Source organism: Pinus tabuliformis, chromosome X (genome assembly GCF_031772625.1).
Source record: "Pinus tabuliformis cultivar Carrire ecotype Pingquan chromosome X, CPIR1, whole genome shotgun sequence".
NCBI lineage: Eukaryota > Viridiplantae > Streptophyta > Pinopsida > Pinales > Pinaceae > Pinus > Pinus tabuliformis.
Genome location: NC_142308.1, coordinates 512,188,714 through 512,203,430, shown reverse-complemented (window position 1 = coordinate 512,203,430; position 14,717 = coordinate 512,188,714). Strand labels below are relative to the sequence as shown.

General features: G+C 38.3%; 1 protein-coding gene across 4 annotated transcripts; it reads left to right on the top strand.

Annotated features, from left to right (window-relative positions):
• Nucleotides 1–7,477: 7,477 nt before the first annotated feature.
• On the top strand, nucleotides 7,478–14,206 carry LOC149140927 (ACT domain-containing protein ACR4-like). 4 transcript variants are annotated; one of them, XM_089447048.1, is made up of 6 exons: nucleotides 7,478–8,354; nucleotides 9,085–10,166; nucleotides 10,268–10,340; nucleotides 11,098–11,202; nucleotides 11,344–12,517; nucleotides 12,883–14,206. In XM_089447048.1, exons 2-5 carry the CDS (start codon nucleotides 10,159–10,161, stop codon nucleotides 11,692–11,694), a joined length of 537 nt encoding a protein of 178 aa, XP_089303174.1. In that variant the 5' UTR covers nucleotides 7,478–8,354; nucleotides 9,085–10,158; the 3' UTR covers nucleotides 11,695–12,517; nucleotides 12,883–14,206. The 4 variants fall into 4 exon arrangements, with proteins under 4 accessions (XP_089303174.1, XP_089303176.1, XP_089303175.1 ...); XM_089447050.1 differs by having other exon boundaries at nucleotides 7,478–10,166; nucleotides 11,344–12,167; nucleotides 12,248–12,517; XM_089447049.1 differs by having other exon boundaries at nucleotides 7,478–10,166; nucleotides 12,883–13,707; nucleotides 13,788–14,206.
• The last annotated feature ends 511 nt before the right edge of the window (nucleotides 14,207–14,717 follow it).

The following is a 14,717-nucleotide window of genomic DNA, read 5'->3' as shown; positions in this document are numbered from 1 at the left end:
GCATGAATGTTTGATCTCATGGAATAAACCAAGACAAAACAAAGCCAGGGCTTCCAAAGGCCAACCACCTCAACTCTCAACCAGTGATTCCACCTCTATGGTCAGACATCACTAACACCAACCAAATTGGTCTCTACCCAAGATGCCAAGGGCTCCAGGAACAAGTAACTCAACCCACAACCTTCCAAATATCTAGAGAATTTGTCCAACCCGACTCCAAGGACTAGTAACTCAACCCCCAAGGGTTCTAGAGTGTTTGTCCCAACTTAGGCTCCAGGACAACTCAACCCAAGTTGTTCCAGGGCTTCTAAAGCATTTCTTCCAACCCACAACCATTAGTAATTATCAGCACTAATCAAAAAATATATATATTGGAAAAAACCACAACAGCGTCGCTATTAAGGAAATGACAAGGCAAGACTAAAACCATTGTCAATATAGGCAAATTTGTATGCCAATGACAACACATAACCAATTAATCACATGAATTAACCATGCATCCAAAAATCAACAAGGAAATCACACATTCAACCTCTTACCTGCAAAGGAATTCAGGTGTAGTTGTTGATCCCACTGTTTCCTTGCGCTTTCCTTTGCCTTCTTTGTCCAAATCCAATTTATTCCAAGGTGATCCAAGAATGCTCCAAGCATACTCTAAGTGTGCAAGAGTGTGAGAAAACTAGAAAATGAAATGAGAGCTCCCAGAATGAACTGACAAAAGTTATGAACTGATCCTAAGTAGCCTTTTTATCATTGAGGCCTTTATTTTCTTCATGTTCCTTCATTTTTCCTTTAATTTTCCTCTCATGCAAATATGTGTCTCTTCACCTTCATTTTCTCCTATTTTTCTTTATTTTCATAAATAAATGCCATTATTTCCACTTTTCCTTTTCCAATTTCCATAGCCATAAATTAATCACAAGTGATACCCATCACTATTTTTTTCCCAACATTCAGCTTGAAATACGTGACCCATGACCTTGGTCTTATTTTATTTACATGTAAAATCAACCAGGGGCTATTACAAACCCCTCCCCCTTGGGGGAACACCGTCCTTGGTGTTCTATGACACCTATGACCAGTAAACAACTGAAAATACAACATATTGCTCATGGAGCTTTATAGCATAGCTTGATGTAGTATTTACAATGAACAACTGCTACAAACCATGACCAACATGAGAAACATGACAATCATACCACTTATTGGAGCTTTATAACACAACACGTTGCGGTATCTACCACAAAATCAATATACATATACATAATACCAAAAACCCATTTTCTTGAAGCAACAATTAATGAAGGATACACAACTCACATCTAATATTCCATCTCCCATGTAGCTTCATTAAGCCCAAAGTGCTCCCATTGCACTTTGACCTGCTCAATTGCTTTGTTCCTGAGCATGAGTTGTTTTCGCTACAATATGCATTGTGGTTCTGGCTAAAATTCTCCATCTGGTTCCATCTGCAATATAGACTAGTCAATCACATGATCAATATCCTGGACATAATTCCTAAGCAATGAAACATGGAAAACATCATGGAATTTCATTATCATAGGCAGTGAAAGTTTGTAGGCCACTGGTCCAATCGTCTCAAGGATCTCGAAAGGCCCGCAATACCGAGGTGCTAGCTCAACACATGATCCAATCCTCAAGGAGTTCCTCTTGGGCTTGATGCGCAAATACACATGCTCCCCAACTTGAAACTCCTTAAATACCCTATTATAATTTTCATAACTCTTATGTCTGTCCTATGTTGCCTTTAAATTCCTTTTAATAACCTACCTCTCCTTCTCCATCTCTACCAACATATCAGGTCCAATCAATACCATGTTCACTAAATCACTCCAATTTATAGGAGTATTACAACTCTTCCCATAAAGGGCCTCAAATAGACTCATCTTCAAGGACTCTTGATACCCATTATTATACGCAAACTCTACCAATGGAAGATACTCCTCCCACTTCCACTGTTGATTCATGATCCTCAACATGTCCTCAATAATCTTGTTAACCCTCTATGTCTATCCATCTTTTTGTTGATGATAAGCTATGTTGAAGGGCATCTTTGTCCCCAAACCTGAAAACAACTCTTTCCAAAACCTAGAAGTGAAATTGACATCTCTGTTTGATACAATCCTCTTAGGAACGCCATGCAGTCTCACTATCTCCCTAATGAAAATTTGAGCAACCTCGCTAGCTGAATTCGTAGACTTAACTACAATGAAATGAGCTACCTTACTTAACCTTTCAACCATAACCATAATAGAATCATGTTGTCAAGATGTCCCGAAAAACTTGTACTGAAGTCCATGGATATGACCTCCCATTTCCACTATGGAATCAAAATTAGATGTGATATACCATATGGATGATTACACTCTGCTTTTACCTATTGATAGTCCAAACATCTCGCAACAAACTCAGCCACCTCTTTCTTCAATTTCAGCCAATGATAGAATTTCTTAATTATTGTCAATGTCTTTTGATATCCCAAGTGACCTAAATATGGCTTAACATGGAATCCCCTCAAGATAAGATTCTTGAGATCACTGTCATCTAGTACTTAAATCAAGTTCCTAAAATCTAACCAAGCCATTTGTTTTGAGATGATATTTCTCATCCCTTTCACGTGTACCCTACTATTGTACCCTATGCCTCGACTATTGATACTTGTCATCATGTTGTCTTGCCTGCAATATTCGCTCCTACAAGTCTATCCCATAAGAACTCACTATTGAGAGTATCTAACAATCTAGCTTTCCTAACATTTAAATTATGTTAATCAAATAAGTATCGTAGTCCACTATGATCACTCATCAAGATGAACCTCCTACCAAGAAGATAGTGTCTCCACATATCCAATGCATGAATGATAACTGCCAACTCAAGATCATGAGTCACATAGTTTTGCTCATGCTCATTCAACTTCCTCAACTCATAACATACTACCTACCCTTCCTACATTAGGACTCCACCAAGTCCTCTCTTGCAAGCATTTTTACAAACCACAAACTCTTTGTCAGGAACTGTGATCTTCAAAACTGGAGGATTTGTAAGCAAATGTTTCAACTACTCAAAACTAGTTGTACACTCCTCATTCAATTAAAACTTCTTTCCTTTTCACTACAAATATGTAATAGGATAGGCAATCCATGAGAATTTCTTGATGAACCTATTATAGTAACATGTTAGTCCCATATATGATCTAACCTCATCCACATTCCTAGGAGTTGCCCACTCCATGATAGTTCTTATCTTTTCTAGGTTTGTTGTTATAACTTCCTTCTCTTTCTCATTCTTAGAGTATATCAATATGTCATTAATGAGTATTATCAAAAACTTGTCTAGATAAGGATGCAACACACTATTCATTAAACACATGAAAGTAGTTGGAGCATTAATAATACCAAAAGGAACTGCTATAAACTCATAATCCTCATACCTAGTACGGAATTCAGTCTTGTAGATGTCCTCTTCTTTGATGCATACCTAATGATATCTTGATCTCAAGTCAATCTTCGAGAACATTATTGCTCCCTTCAACTGATCAAACAATCCATTCATCTGCAGAAAATGATACCTATTCTTGATAGTCACTTTGTTCAACTATCTGTAATCAATTCACAACCTGAGAGTATTGTCCCCCTTGTTTACAAAAAATACTGGTGCACCCAAGGTGACACACTTGTCCTTATGTATCACTTATCAAGCAATTCCTTGATCTCTAACTTCAGTTCCATTAACTTTAGAGTGTTCATCATGTAAGGTGCCTTTGATGTTGGTGTTTCTCTATGAATCAACTCAATAGAAGAGTCCACTTCCCTATGAGGCGGTAACTCTAAAATATATTTTTGAAAGACATCCTGAAACTATTGCAAAACTGGATACTTCTTCAAAACTTCAACATCCTCAACATCCTTCCCTTTGTGACTGGAAATATGGACTGCAAATAATACACACCCTTTCCTACTATTGTGCTTTTCCTACATAGATATAAACATTGTCATTGATGTAGGATTCCTTTTACCCTGCAAGATTCTTCTCTCTCATTCATCATCCAAACACTCAATAGCCTTATCATATCAATCTACTTTAGTCCTGCGAATATACAACCAATCCATACCCAACAACATATTGTATGATCCCAACAGAAGCACATTTAGATGCGCTGATGTAGACATACTGTTTAGTTCAAATGCACAATATCTTACCCAATGATGAACTCTTTTCTTGGTACTTGTAGCTAACTACACCAACCAAGACTTTTATGCACTTTTGTATTCAAGCAACATGTATCCACGTCAGGACTGATATAACTATAGGTAAATCAAAGTTCAATCAAAATAGAAACAACTTGATCACAAATATTACCTTCCATATCGATAATAGATGCCTGATCACCAGCTTTCATATTATCCAATGTTACATAAATCCGAGGAATACTTTGTCCAACATCCCCAACTCTCTGTGCCTCCTAAGAACTGTAAATATGCAGTCTGCCACCCTAATATTGTGGATAATCTCCCCTGTGATGATCCTTGCCACAAGTCCAACACTGCAAAGGTTTCTTGCCATCACACTTGTTCTTCTCCTCAGCTGAAATCCATGTCCTTTGTAGATTGTATTTAATTTCTTGTATGATGCTACATTCTCCTTGTTACATGTATCCTGAGGTCTTCCTCACTTCTTATCGCATTTCCTTTAAAGTATTTTCATTATCTTTCCAACCCTGCTTAGGTTCTGACTTACGCTTAGACTACTCATAACAATGTTTCAACTTCCCAATTACTTCCTCTAATGTTTAAGGCTCATCATACTCAATATGATCCTTGAATTCTAAAGGCATTCCACTAATGAATCTTTAAACCTTCGTCTTCTCATCCTTAAGATATGGTACATACCTCAACATCTCCAAGAACTTAGTCGTGTACTCTTCATCTGTCATAGATCCCATCTTCAATTTGTAGAACTCCTTATTCTTACTGTCATAGTACCTCTCTAACAAGTACTTCTTTCTGAAAAGTCTCTTAAACTCATGCCAACTCAACTCCCTTATCCTGATATCTCTAACACAGTTCACATCTTCCTTGTAACAACCTAAGGTTAAAAAATTTAATAAAGAAAAAATAAGAACAAGGTCATGGGACATTTATTCCAAGCTAAATGTTGGCAAAATATCCTAGTGGGCATCACTTCTTGTGTTTATGGCTAAGGGGAATTTGACAAAGGCAATGGCAAAGGCATTAAAAAGGAAAAAAGGCTTTTTTGGCATGTTATTTATGAAAATAAAGGAAATTAGGAGAAAACGGAGGTGAAAGGTCACAGGTTGCATGTGAGGAGGAAATTGATGGAAAAATGAATAAAATGAGGCATCAATAATAAAAAGACATCAAAGCATCAGTTCGTATATTTTTGTTATTTCATTTTCAGAATTGGTTTCAGAAAGGAGAAGAGCACCAAGAAAATCAAGCAAGCAAAGGAAGGACAAGGAAGGACAATGAAATCAAAGGAAGTAAGGACCAATCAAGGAATGGTTGGATCAGGCAGCTTCAACGGGAATACTTGTAGGTACCAGATTTCATGTATGATTTCCTAGCTAGTTTTGGCATGCATGGCATATGCATGTGTATATTTGGTTTCATTATTGTCGGTGGCATGGATTTTGCTGGGTTTTAAGAGTGGTTTTTATCCTTCCATTTCCATTTTCGAAGTCATGGTGTGGCGGGATTCTTTCTCAATTGAGCTATGGATTGTCAGAAGGTTTTGGATTCGGGTGAGGTGGTCTCAGGAAAATCCCAAGGGTTGTGGTGGAGATTGTTTTCTCCGAGAAGCCCTCAACAAGTGGGTGGAGACAGGAAAATTCCTAAAGGGATGGCGAAGGCATTCTGAGGCATCCAATCTTGGTTTGGTTTGGTGATCTTGAGATAGGTTTAACTGAGATCACGGTATGGTGAGGGTGGAGGTGGTTTAACCTCTAGATTCCATTGGTTGTTTATGGATCGTTTTATCCCATGAGATCCCACATTCATGCTTGGAATATGGCATGAGGGTGATTGTCTAAACGAAATATTTGGTTTAGCCCAATCTATGGTCAGGAGGTACATAGAAGTCCCTGACTTGGTTGGATTTTGCATATGGTTAATAAGAGCTAAGTTTCTCTTCATTTTTGTGAGTAAATGTACATGTTATTATGTGGCTTTAATGTTTGTTCTCTCATTGTTATTTATCTGGTTATATGTTGGTTATAAGCATGGTTAATTGAAAAATATAAGTATTTATCTTAACACATTCCCATCAATGAATGTTTGGTTAATGAATGCATTACCTAATTGGTTTTATGACAGCTATTGTGAGAAAGCATTGGCCCTTCTTGTTTAACTTCAGATAATTTTTCAAATCCTTATCTTCAAATATGTATTCTTGACCTGTAGGTTGCATTTTTACCATGTGTTTGACGGAATGTTAGTCCTAGTTGGGAGGAGCTAGGTCAAGTCTCGATTCAATTTTTGGTTTATAAGCTTTGTTTCTATGCCATTTATCATTTCTGGAACTTTCACTGAGTTTTGGGTAGAGGCCTGTGTCCTAGACTTGAAAAACTGGCTCAAAATTTAGGTTCGAAAGCATAGAAATGACTAGAAAATTGCACAGTCACATGGAGGCAGGCTTATCAGTGTCACTGGAGGGCTACAGTCACTTGCATTCCTTGGAAAGGGAGCATTTGAGGCTCTAGGTCAGTGAAAAAAATAGTTATCTCATGGGCTGGACACCAGGAGGGGTTGGGTTTCTCTTAGAGGTCCTATAGCACCTGATGTTGAAAATGCAACAAGATGATGGAGCTTAGTGGAAAGAAGTCGCCTTCACTAAGTGAGCCCGCAGGGTATTTTTGGCGCAAAGTCTATTTTTAGACTATGTCTATTTTTAGACATATGGATCATGGTCTATGAGTTGCAGAATGTTGTTTATGGATGATTGGTCATGTTGGGAAAGATAGATGGACTTCTATTTTTGGTTCACAACAGAGTGATCAGAGTCTATTTTTAGACTGCCATGCTAAAAATAGAAATAGTCAAATATTATTAGCCTTTAGTAATATTTGGACCCTAAACATTATCTTATTCTCTTGGAGCACTTCAGTTCGAGCTACGGATGTGGCACATGCAGCTGATAAAAGGAATCACGTGGTTTCTTATGTGTTAGTTGAGCTATTGCATGGAGGACTTCAGTTAGAACTCATGCATGTGGGTTATGTGGAGTTGGATGTGATGTTGATGGAGTTGTGTTCAGTTTGACTTAGTTGAACTAGTTGTATTTAGTCTAACTAAAGAATACACTAGTGATGAGTTGTGTGAATTGATTACGCCGTAAGGGGTTTCCCTCTGAAATCCATCTCCATTTTTGCCTACGTGTCCTCCTTTGACGCCGTACGATTAGATGTTAGACGATTACGCACACTGAAACCGTCGATCAAAACAGTCACTGAAGCGGTCCAGGTAATGAAGAGCGCGGGGTGCCAATCGCCATTCCAGAGGTAGGGTTTCTCCAGTGGTGTTCTCCAGGCGGGCGTCAGGACTTGCCTCCCCTGGATCCCTCAGGACTTGCCTCCCCTGGATCCCTCCACGCCGCTTTGGATCCCTCTGAATCATCCATGCAATATCCCTCTGAATCATCCATGCGTTGTATTGCAGAGGTTGGCAACAAACCCTTGCGTAGTGCCTTTGTTTGGAAAACCAGTAGGTCTAGATGCAGCCGCTGAACATACGACAATTGAATTAACACAGAGAAGCTAAAACGGTTGTATTGCAGAGGTTGGCAACAAACCCTTGCGTAGTGCCTTTGTTTGGAAAACCAGTAGGTCTAGATGCAGCCGCTGAACATACGACAATTGAATTAACACAGAGAAGCTAAAACGGTGGTGTCAATGGGATTCACTCACACAGAAAGGCGGCTTTATCAATTGATGTTTGCTGACCGTGACTATGATAAACTCGATGGAACTGGAGACAGGGCATCTCTTTCTCTCAAGGACAACGACAACGCCAAGCCTCTTGTGACTGTTGACAACTGTTTGGAGCCCTGCTACTATCTTTGGAGATCAATACCTTGCCGGATTTAGCTACTAGACTCGGGATTAGCCAAATAAAATCAGATTATGGAGGATTACAGATGCTGGAACATTCTCTGAAAAGAATGTTGTCCACCATTTCGAGTGGTTCATACGATCACAGCGAATATATTGAGGAATATATCGTAGGGTTCTTTGAGGCAAATGCATCCTTTGCAAAAATTTGTGGGTCTGCACTTCTGAAAGAATTTAGTACCAATATCGAACGCGCTAAATCTGATAAGTATGCTATCCTTACTGCTTGTACTGCACTTTTATGGATTGTCAATGTGATTCAGCGATGTGATGGGCAATTGTTTGAAATATTGTTCAAATTATTTTGCGAAGATGCTGAACTTCCTATCGCAATAAATCGTTCTTACAGTGGATATTCTGGTAGTGTTAGTCCATATTCTGGTCTAAAGAAGCCAATTCTTGGTCTAAATACCCCACTTTTGGACCTAATTGATCGGTTTCTAAATTGTCTGGGCAACGGCGAAATAATTACTTCTACATTATTTAGGGTTTCTTTTCTCACAAATTGGGTTCCTGTCATTGCTGCGCATCTCAATCACAAGAATCAATTGGAAAAAAGTATCATTGATGTTGCTGAAACCCTCCCTCCGGTTGAGCAAAGACGGATTTACAACATTTGGAAAAAACCTCTGACCAAAACCCACACAGAAACATTTAATTGCTGGGCCAAGAAAGTAGAGGATGCCATCCTTCGCCACAACTATTTTTTTATGTAAGTGGTTTTCTTAGTTCAGAGGATGTGGTCCGATGGTTAAGTAGGAAAGTTTGTTCTCCATAGGTCATGTGGTTCAATATGCTCCTTCTTGATCAGTCCGATGGTTAAGTAGGAAAGTTTGGTCTCCACAGATCATGTGGTCCAATATGCTCCTTCTTTTCAGTCACATTGGTTGATTTGGATGGTATATTCCCCATATGTTTTTTTGATGGTGCATCTTCAGGGGGAAGATGTGGCTGTGGTGTATATCTTCGTATTGATCCCTCTTTTCTATATCATTTTTTCTGGTCTGGTGGGTTTGGAGACAATTGCATGGCAGAGATGATTGTTTTATGGGATGCTCTTCAATGTGTCTCTTGGATAGGCATTGCGAAGATTGTGATCATTAGCGATTCCCTCTCTACAATTTAGTGGATACAGGGTAGGAGTGATCTGGATATCCCTCCTCTATGTAATTGGATGCAACAAATCCTAGACCTAAAGTCTTCCTTACCTGATGGGTCATTTCAGCGTGTATACCGGGAACAAAACTTGGAGGCAGACACTCTTTCTAAGGGCGGTGTGGCTCTCTCCGATGGTCATATGATCTATGAATATAGAGTCGATGGTATCATTTGTGGCCAAGGCTATTTTGACATCCGAACGAAAAACGTTCCGATCTCTTTTTGCCATTTTCAGAACTTCAGCTTTTTCCAGAAATTTTGTACTGTGTCTATCTATCCCTGTTTTGTTATGTTTTTGCTCTCAATGTGAGTAATCTTTTTGACAGTGTTATTGTGATGTTATGATGGCATATCAGTGGTCTGTTTTGATTATATTCTGGTGTTTACTGTCCAGCTTGGACAAGGCAAGGTATGCTAATGTAAAACAATCTAAAACATGTTTCTGTTTTTTTCTTCTGCAAAACAAAAGTAAGACTGTATGCCTAACCGCTGCTCCAAACATAATTTATTCACTAGAAAAAAACCTCTGTTATCCCTACCGGATGACCTAGTCAATAGATCTGAAGCCTGTTCAGCGGATTCTAAGCCCATCCCTGTGGGAGGACCAGGGCAATAAGTGCAAGCCTCCCTATGTATCTGTAAGTGAAACAATTTTGATATATCCACAGTAGATCTGAAGCCTGTTCAGCGGATTCTAAGCCATCCCTGTGGGAGGACCAGAGCAATAAGTGCAAGCCTCCCTATGTATCTGTAAGTGAAACAAATTTGATATATCCACAGTAGATCTGAAGCCTGTTCAGCGGATTCTAAGCCATCCCTGTGGGAAGACCAGAGCAATAAGTGCAAGCCTCCCTATGTATCTGTAAGTGAAACAATTTTGATATATCCACAGTTTTGTTTGAGTGTCAGCTTATACATAGTTATTTTCCAAATATGTTGTTACACTGATAATTATTTTTTCAGTATCAACAGTGATCTGATCATTTTTCGATGTTGCCAGTCTGATTCTTGCCCTGCCCCCAATGTACTTGCAGAGGTTTTTTCTGGTCCCTAATTACCTTCCACGGTTCTTATTGTTTGTTATTATTTTCACTGGATAAGGCCATTGGTTTTTTATGGAGGTTGAAAAGATTTATTGAATTAAAATGAAAAATAATAATTTTGTGTTCATTATAATTCCTTTTGATTTCATTATAAACAATGTTGGTTTGACAGGCATGAAGAAAACAAAAAACGTAAAGCACTGTCAACGCATCCCCATTTTGGATTTTTTTTTTTTTACTTTTGATTTAGTGAAAGGTTGAAATCAAAAACTCTGTTGTGAAATGTTGAAAGGAGTATGAATGTATAATGTTCATCCGTAGTTTCTATATTATATTTGTTTTTTAATAGTTGGTTCGAAAATCTTTACTTAATATAAGCATTTATTTTGATAGGAATAATGTTAAAATTTAATTAATTATATTTTTAAATTGTATTATTAAATGTTAGAATTTATAATTTCATGATCTTTTTGAAATATGATATATATATTATAATTTTTTATTTTAAATACATGTTTTCGTATCTAGAAAATTATGAAAAATTAAATACATATATTTTTTTTTTTCAAATGTTTATGAAAAATTAAATACATATATATTTTTTTTTCAAATGTTTATTTCCTAATTTGATTTTGTTAAACCAGGTATAGGTGGTTTCAGATCACATCCCTAATGGGATTAATATTGAATCTAAATTAGGTTAAAGAAGAGTTGGGGTATTTATTTCCATTCTTCTCTTTTGTGATACAGGAGTACTACATTAGGCATACTGATGGTTGCCCCGTGTATTCAGAAGCAGAGAAGCAGCGTGTGATTCAGTGTTTGGAGGCTGCCATTAGACGAAGAACATCAGAGGTATGAGTCCAAGGATCGAATCCATGGTGGAAATTTATTCAAAACCCTAAGACTTGGGATTCCCAGTGCATTCAAATTTGATCCTTTTTAAATTTTAGTCAGCTTAGTGTGAGTTTTGTTGATGATATTTTATGAATTCAGGGTATGCGACTGGAACTCTGCACCAACGACCGTGTTGGGCTTCTGTCGGAGGTGACTCGCATATTTAGAGAAAATGGGATGTCAGTTACAAAAGCAGAGGTGTCAACGCGGGGTGATAAGGTAGCTGATGTGTTCTATGTGACTGATACAGCTGGAAACCCCGTTGATGCCAAGACAGTAGAAGCTGTTCGCCAAGAAATTGGACTAACAATCTTGCAAGTAAAAGACGACTGTATGCATACAAAATCTCCTCCAAGGGAACCTGCCATCCGATTCTCCCTTGGTGATCTCTTCAAATCAAAGTCAGAGCGTTTTCTCTATAGCCTTGGATTGATAAAATCCTATTCTTAGATGTTGTATTTTGGGCCTCTTGCAATGGAATTAAGTAATTGCCTTTGAAGGTTGTATGTATGGACGATGGTTCTCTAAAAACCATCCTCGTTCATCTGTTTTACACTGTGACAATTACCTTGCTAAAGACAGAAATTGGGTACAGCAATGCCAGGATCTAGAAAGCACAATACCACTAGGATTTGCCAAATATGATTTGTTGATGATCGAACAGAAGACCAACAATGGAGAACTATTCACCACACTGGCCGAACATGGCCCTGTCATTTGATGACCCAGGAATTGCGAAATTGACCTCATCATAGAGAAGTGTGCAAAATTGGTAGATCTGAAAGAAGACAGCACTAATTACAGTGGTGGTAGGAGAAAGGAACTAAATCCACCTAATCTAGAATTGCTTATACAAGTTGTACAAATTACAAGCTGATAAATAGTCTTTGTTCTACAAAATGACAACTCTTCAAACTACACAGGTAAAGACCATTGATGAATCACAGTGTTAACATAGATTCTAGTGCTTGACATAGATTCTTAGCACTTCTTGGCCTTGTAGGAAGTAAAATACTCCTTTTAGCCACTGGAGGTTTCCTTTGAAAAGTAGAAGTCACGATCCCAAGTCTATCTGCAAGAATTGGGCAGACTGAAGGAGAAGGCGTTGGATTCTGGACTTCTTGCTGAACATCTGAATTTGAAAGGTGTGTGATTTGGTAGGAGATTGGTACAGCACGAGGTGACAATTTGGGGCAATTGCTGGTAGTTTTTGCTTTCCTTCATCGAATAGGAACTGCACCCCACCTTTCTGTTTAGAGATTCCTGGTCAGTGGTATGTTTTCGCTGGATCAGCTAATACAGTGCTTCCCCCTCCTTTCTTAAATCATTTGAATCCACTGGCACTTCTGATCACTTTCACTTCTTATACCGTTGTATTGATGATGTAAAATATGTAAATAATTGTATAGCAAATTCAATGGAGTTGGCCTCTGGATGATCATAGTTCATTGTTTGTGATCGACTTGACTGGGGGTTGGCCTCTGTATAGCTCTGTATCCTCTGTTTCTTTATCAGCCCATAATAATAAAAGTTTATTACAAATGTGTGTGGTGCGATTCCCAGTGCATTCAAATTTGATCCTTTTTAAATTTTAGTCAGCTTAGTGTGAGTTTTGTTGATGATATTTTATGAATTCAGGGTATGCGACTGGAACTCTGCACCAACGACCGTGTTGGGCTTCTGTCGGAGGTGACTCGCATATTTAGAGAAAAATGGGATGTCAGTTACAAAAGCAGAGGTGTCAACGCGGGGTGATAAGGTAGCTGATGTGTTCTATGTGACTGATACAGCTGGAAACCCCGTTGATGCCAAGACAGTAGAAGTTGTTCGCCAAAAAATTGGACTAACAATCTTGCAAGTAAAAGACGTCTGTATGCATACAAAATCTCCTCCAAGGGAACCTGCCATCCGATTCTCCCTTGGTGATCTCTTCAAATCAAAGTCAGATCGTTTTCTCTACAGTCTTGGATTGATAAAATCCTATTCTTAGATGTTGTATTTTGGGCCTCTTGCAATGGAATTAAGTAATTGCCTTTGAATGTTGTATGTATGGACGATGGTTCTCTAAAAACCATCCTCGTTCATCTGTTTTACACTGTGACAATTACCTTGCTAAAGACAGAAATTGGGTACAGCAATGCCAGGATCTAGAAAGCACAATACCACTAGGATTTGCCAAATATGATTTGTTGATGATCGAACAGAAGACCAGCAATGGAGAACTATTCACCACACTGGCCGAACATGGCCCTGTCATTTGATGACCGGGGAATTGCGAAATTGACCTCATCATAGAGAAGTGTGCAAAATTGGTAGATCTGAAAGAAGACAACACTAATTACAGTGGTGGTAGGAGAAAGGAACTAAATCCACCTAATCTAGAATTGCTTATACAAGTTGTACAAATTACAAGCTGATAAATAGTCTTTGTTCTACAAAATGACAACTCTTCAAACTACACAGGTAAAGACCATTGATGAATCACAGTGTTAACATAGATTCTAGTGCTTGACATAGATTCTTAGCACTTCTTGGCCTTGTAGGAAGTAAAATACTCCTTTTAGCCACTGGAGGTTTCCTTTGAAAAGTAGAAGTCACGATCCCAAGTCTATCTGCAAGAATTGGGCAGACTGAAGGAGAAGGCGTTGGATTCTGGACTTCTTGCTGAACATCTGAATTTGAAAGGTGTGTGATTTGGTAGGAGATTGGTACAGCACGAGGTGACAATTTGGGTCAATTGTTGGTAGTTTTTGCTTTCCTTCATCGAATAGGAACTGCACCCCACCTTTCTGTTTAGAGATTCCTGGTCAGTGGTATGTTTTCGCTGGATCAGCTAATACAGTGCTTCCCCCTTCTTTCTTAAATCATTTGAATCCACTGGCACTTCTGATCACTTGCACTTCTTATACCGTTGTATTGATGATGTAAAATATGTAAATAATTGTATAGCAAATTCAATGGAGTTGGCCTCTGGATGATCATAGTTCATTGTTTGTGATCGACTTGACTGGGGGTTGGCCTCTGTATAGCTCTGTATCCTCTGTTTCTTTATCAGCCCATAATAATAAAAGTTTATTACAAATGTGTGTGGTGCTTGTTTGTGCTATTGTTCTTTGTATTATGTTTGGCACTTTTTATGAAGTAACCGCGATGATGATACTTCAGGTATTTCGTGGCAATGTTGATTTGCTCTGTCTAATTTATAAGATTTATGTTGTTATTTCACGGGAGGTTGCTATGCGCTGTATCATCTCCAAGTGCAGTCGAGGATAGTTAACAACAAATCGTGAACTCCTTTGGAAAATGAGCTTTCAAAGGATCTAAAGAAAGTGAATTCTCAAGGAATTTATGTCTTATTTTTAAAACTAGGGTTTTAAGTATATCACAATGTCCTTTAAATGTCCTCAAGTCAATGGTAATGGTTGTTAGAGAGCCGTGGACTTACAGGAACGAAGAATAATGAATTTCAAGAA

Excerpts from the sequence above, each read along its gene's own strand:
- LOC149140927 (XM_089447048.1), top strand. Across the intron at positions 10,341-11,097 it reads CCCCCAATGTACTTGCAGAG|GAGTACTACATTAGGCATAC; the intron begins GTTTTTTCTGGT and ends TTTGTGATACAG. Across the intron at positions 11,203-11,343 it reads TTAGACGAAGAACATCAGAG|GGTATGCGACTGGAACTCTG; the intron begins GTATGAGTCCAA and ends TTATGAATTCAG.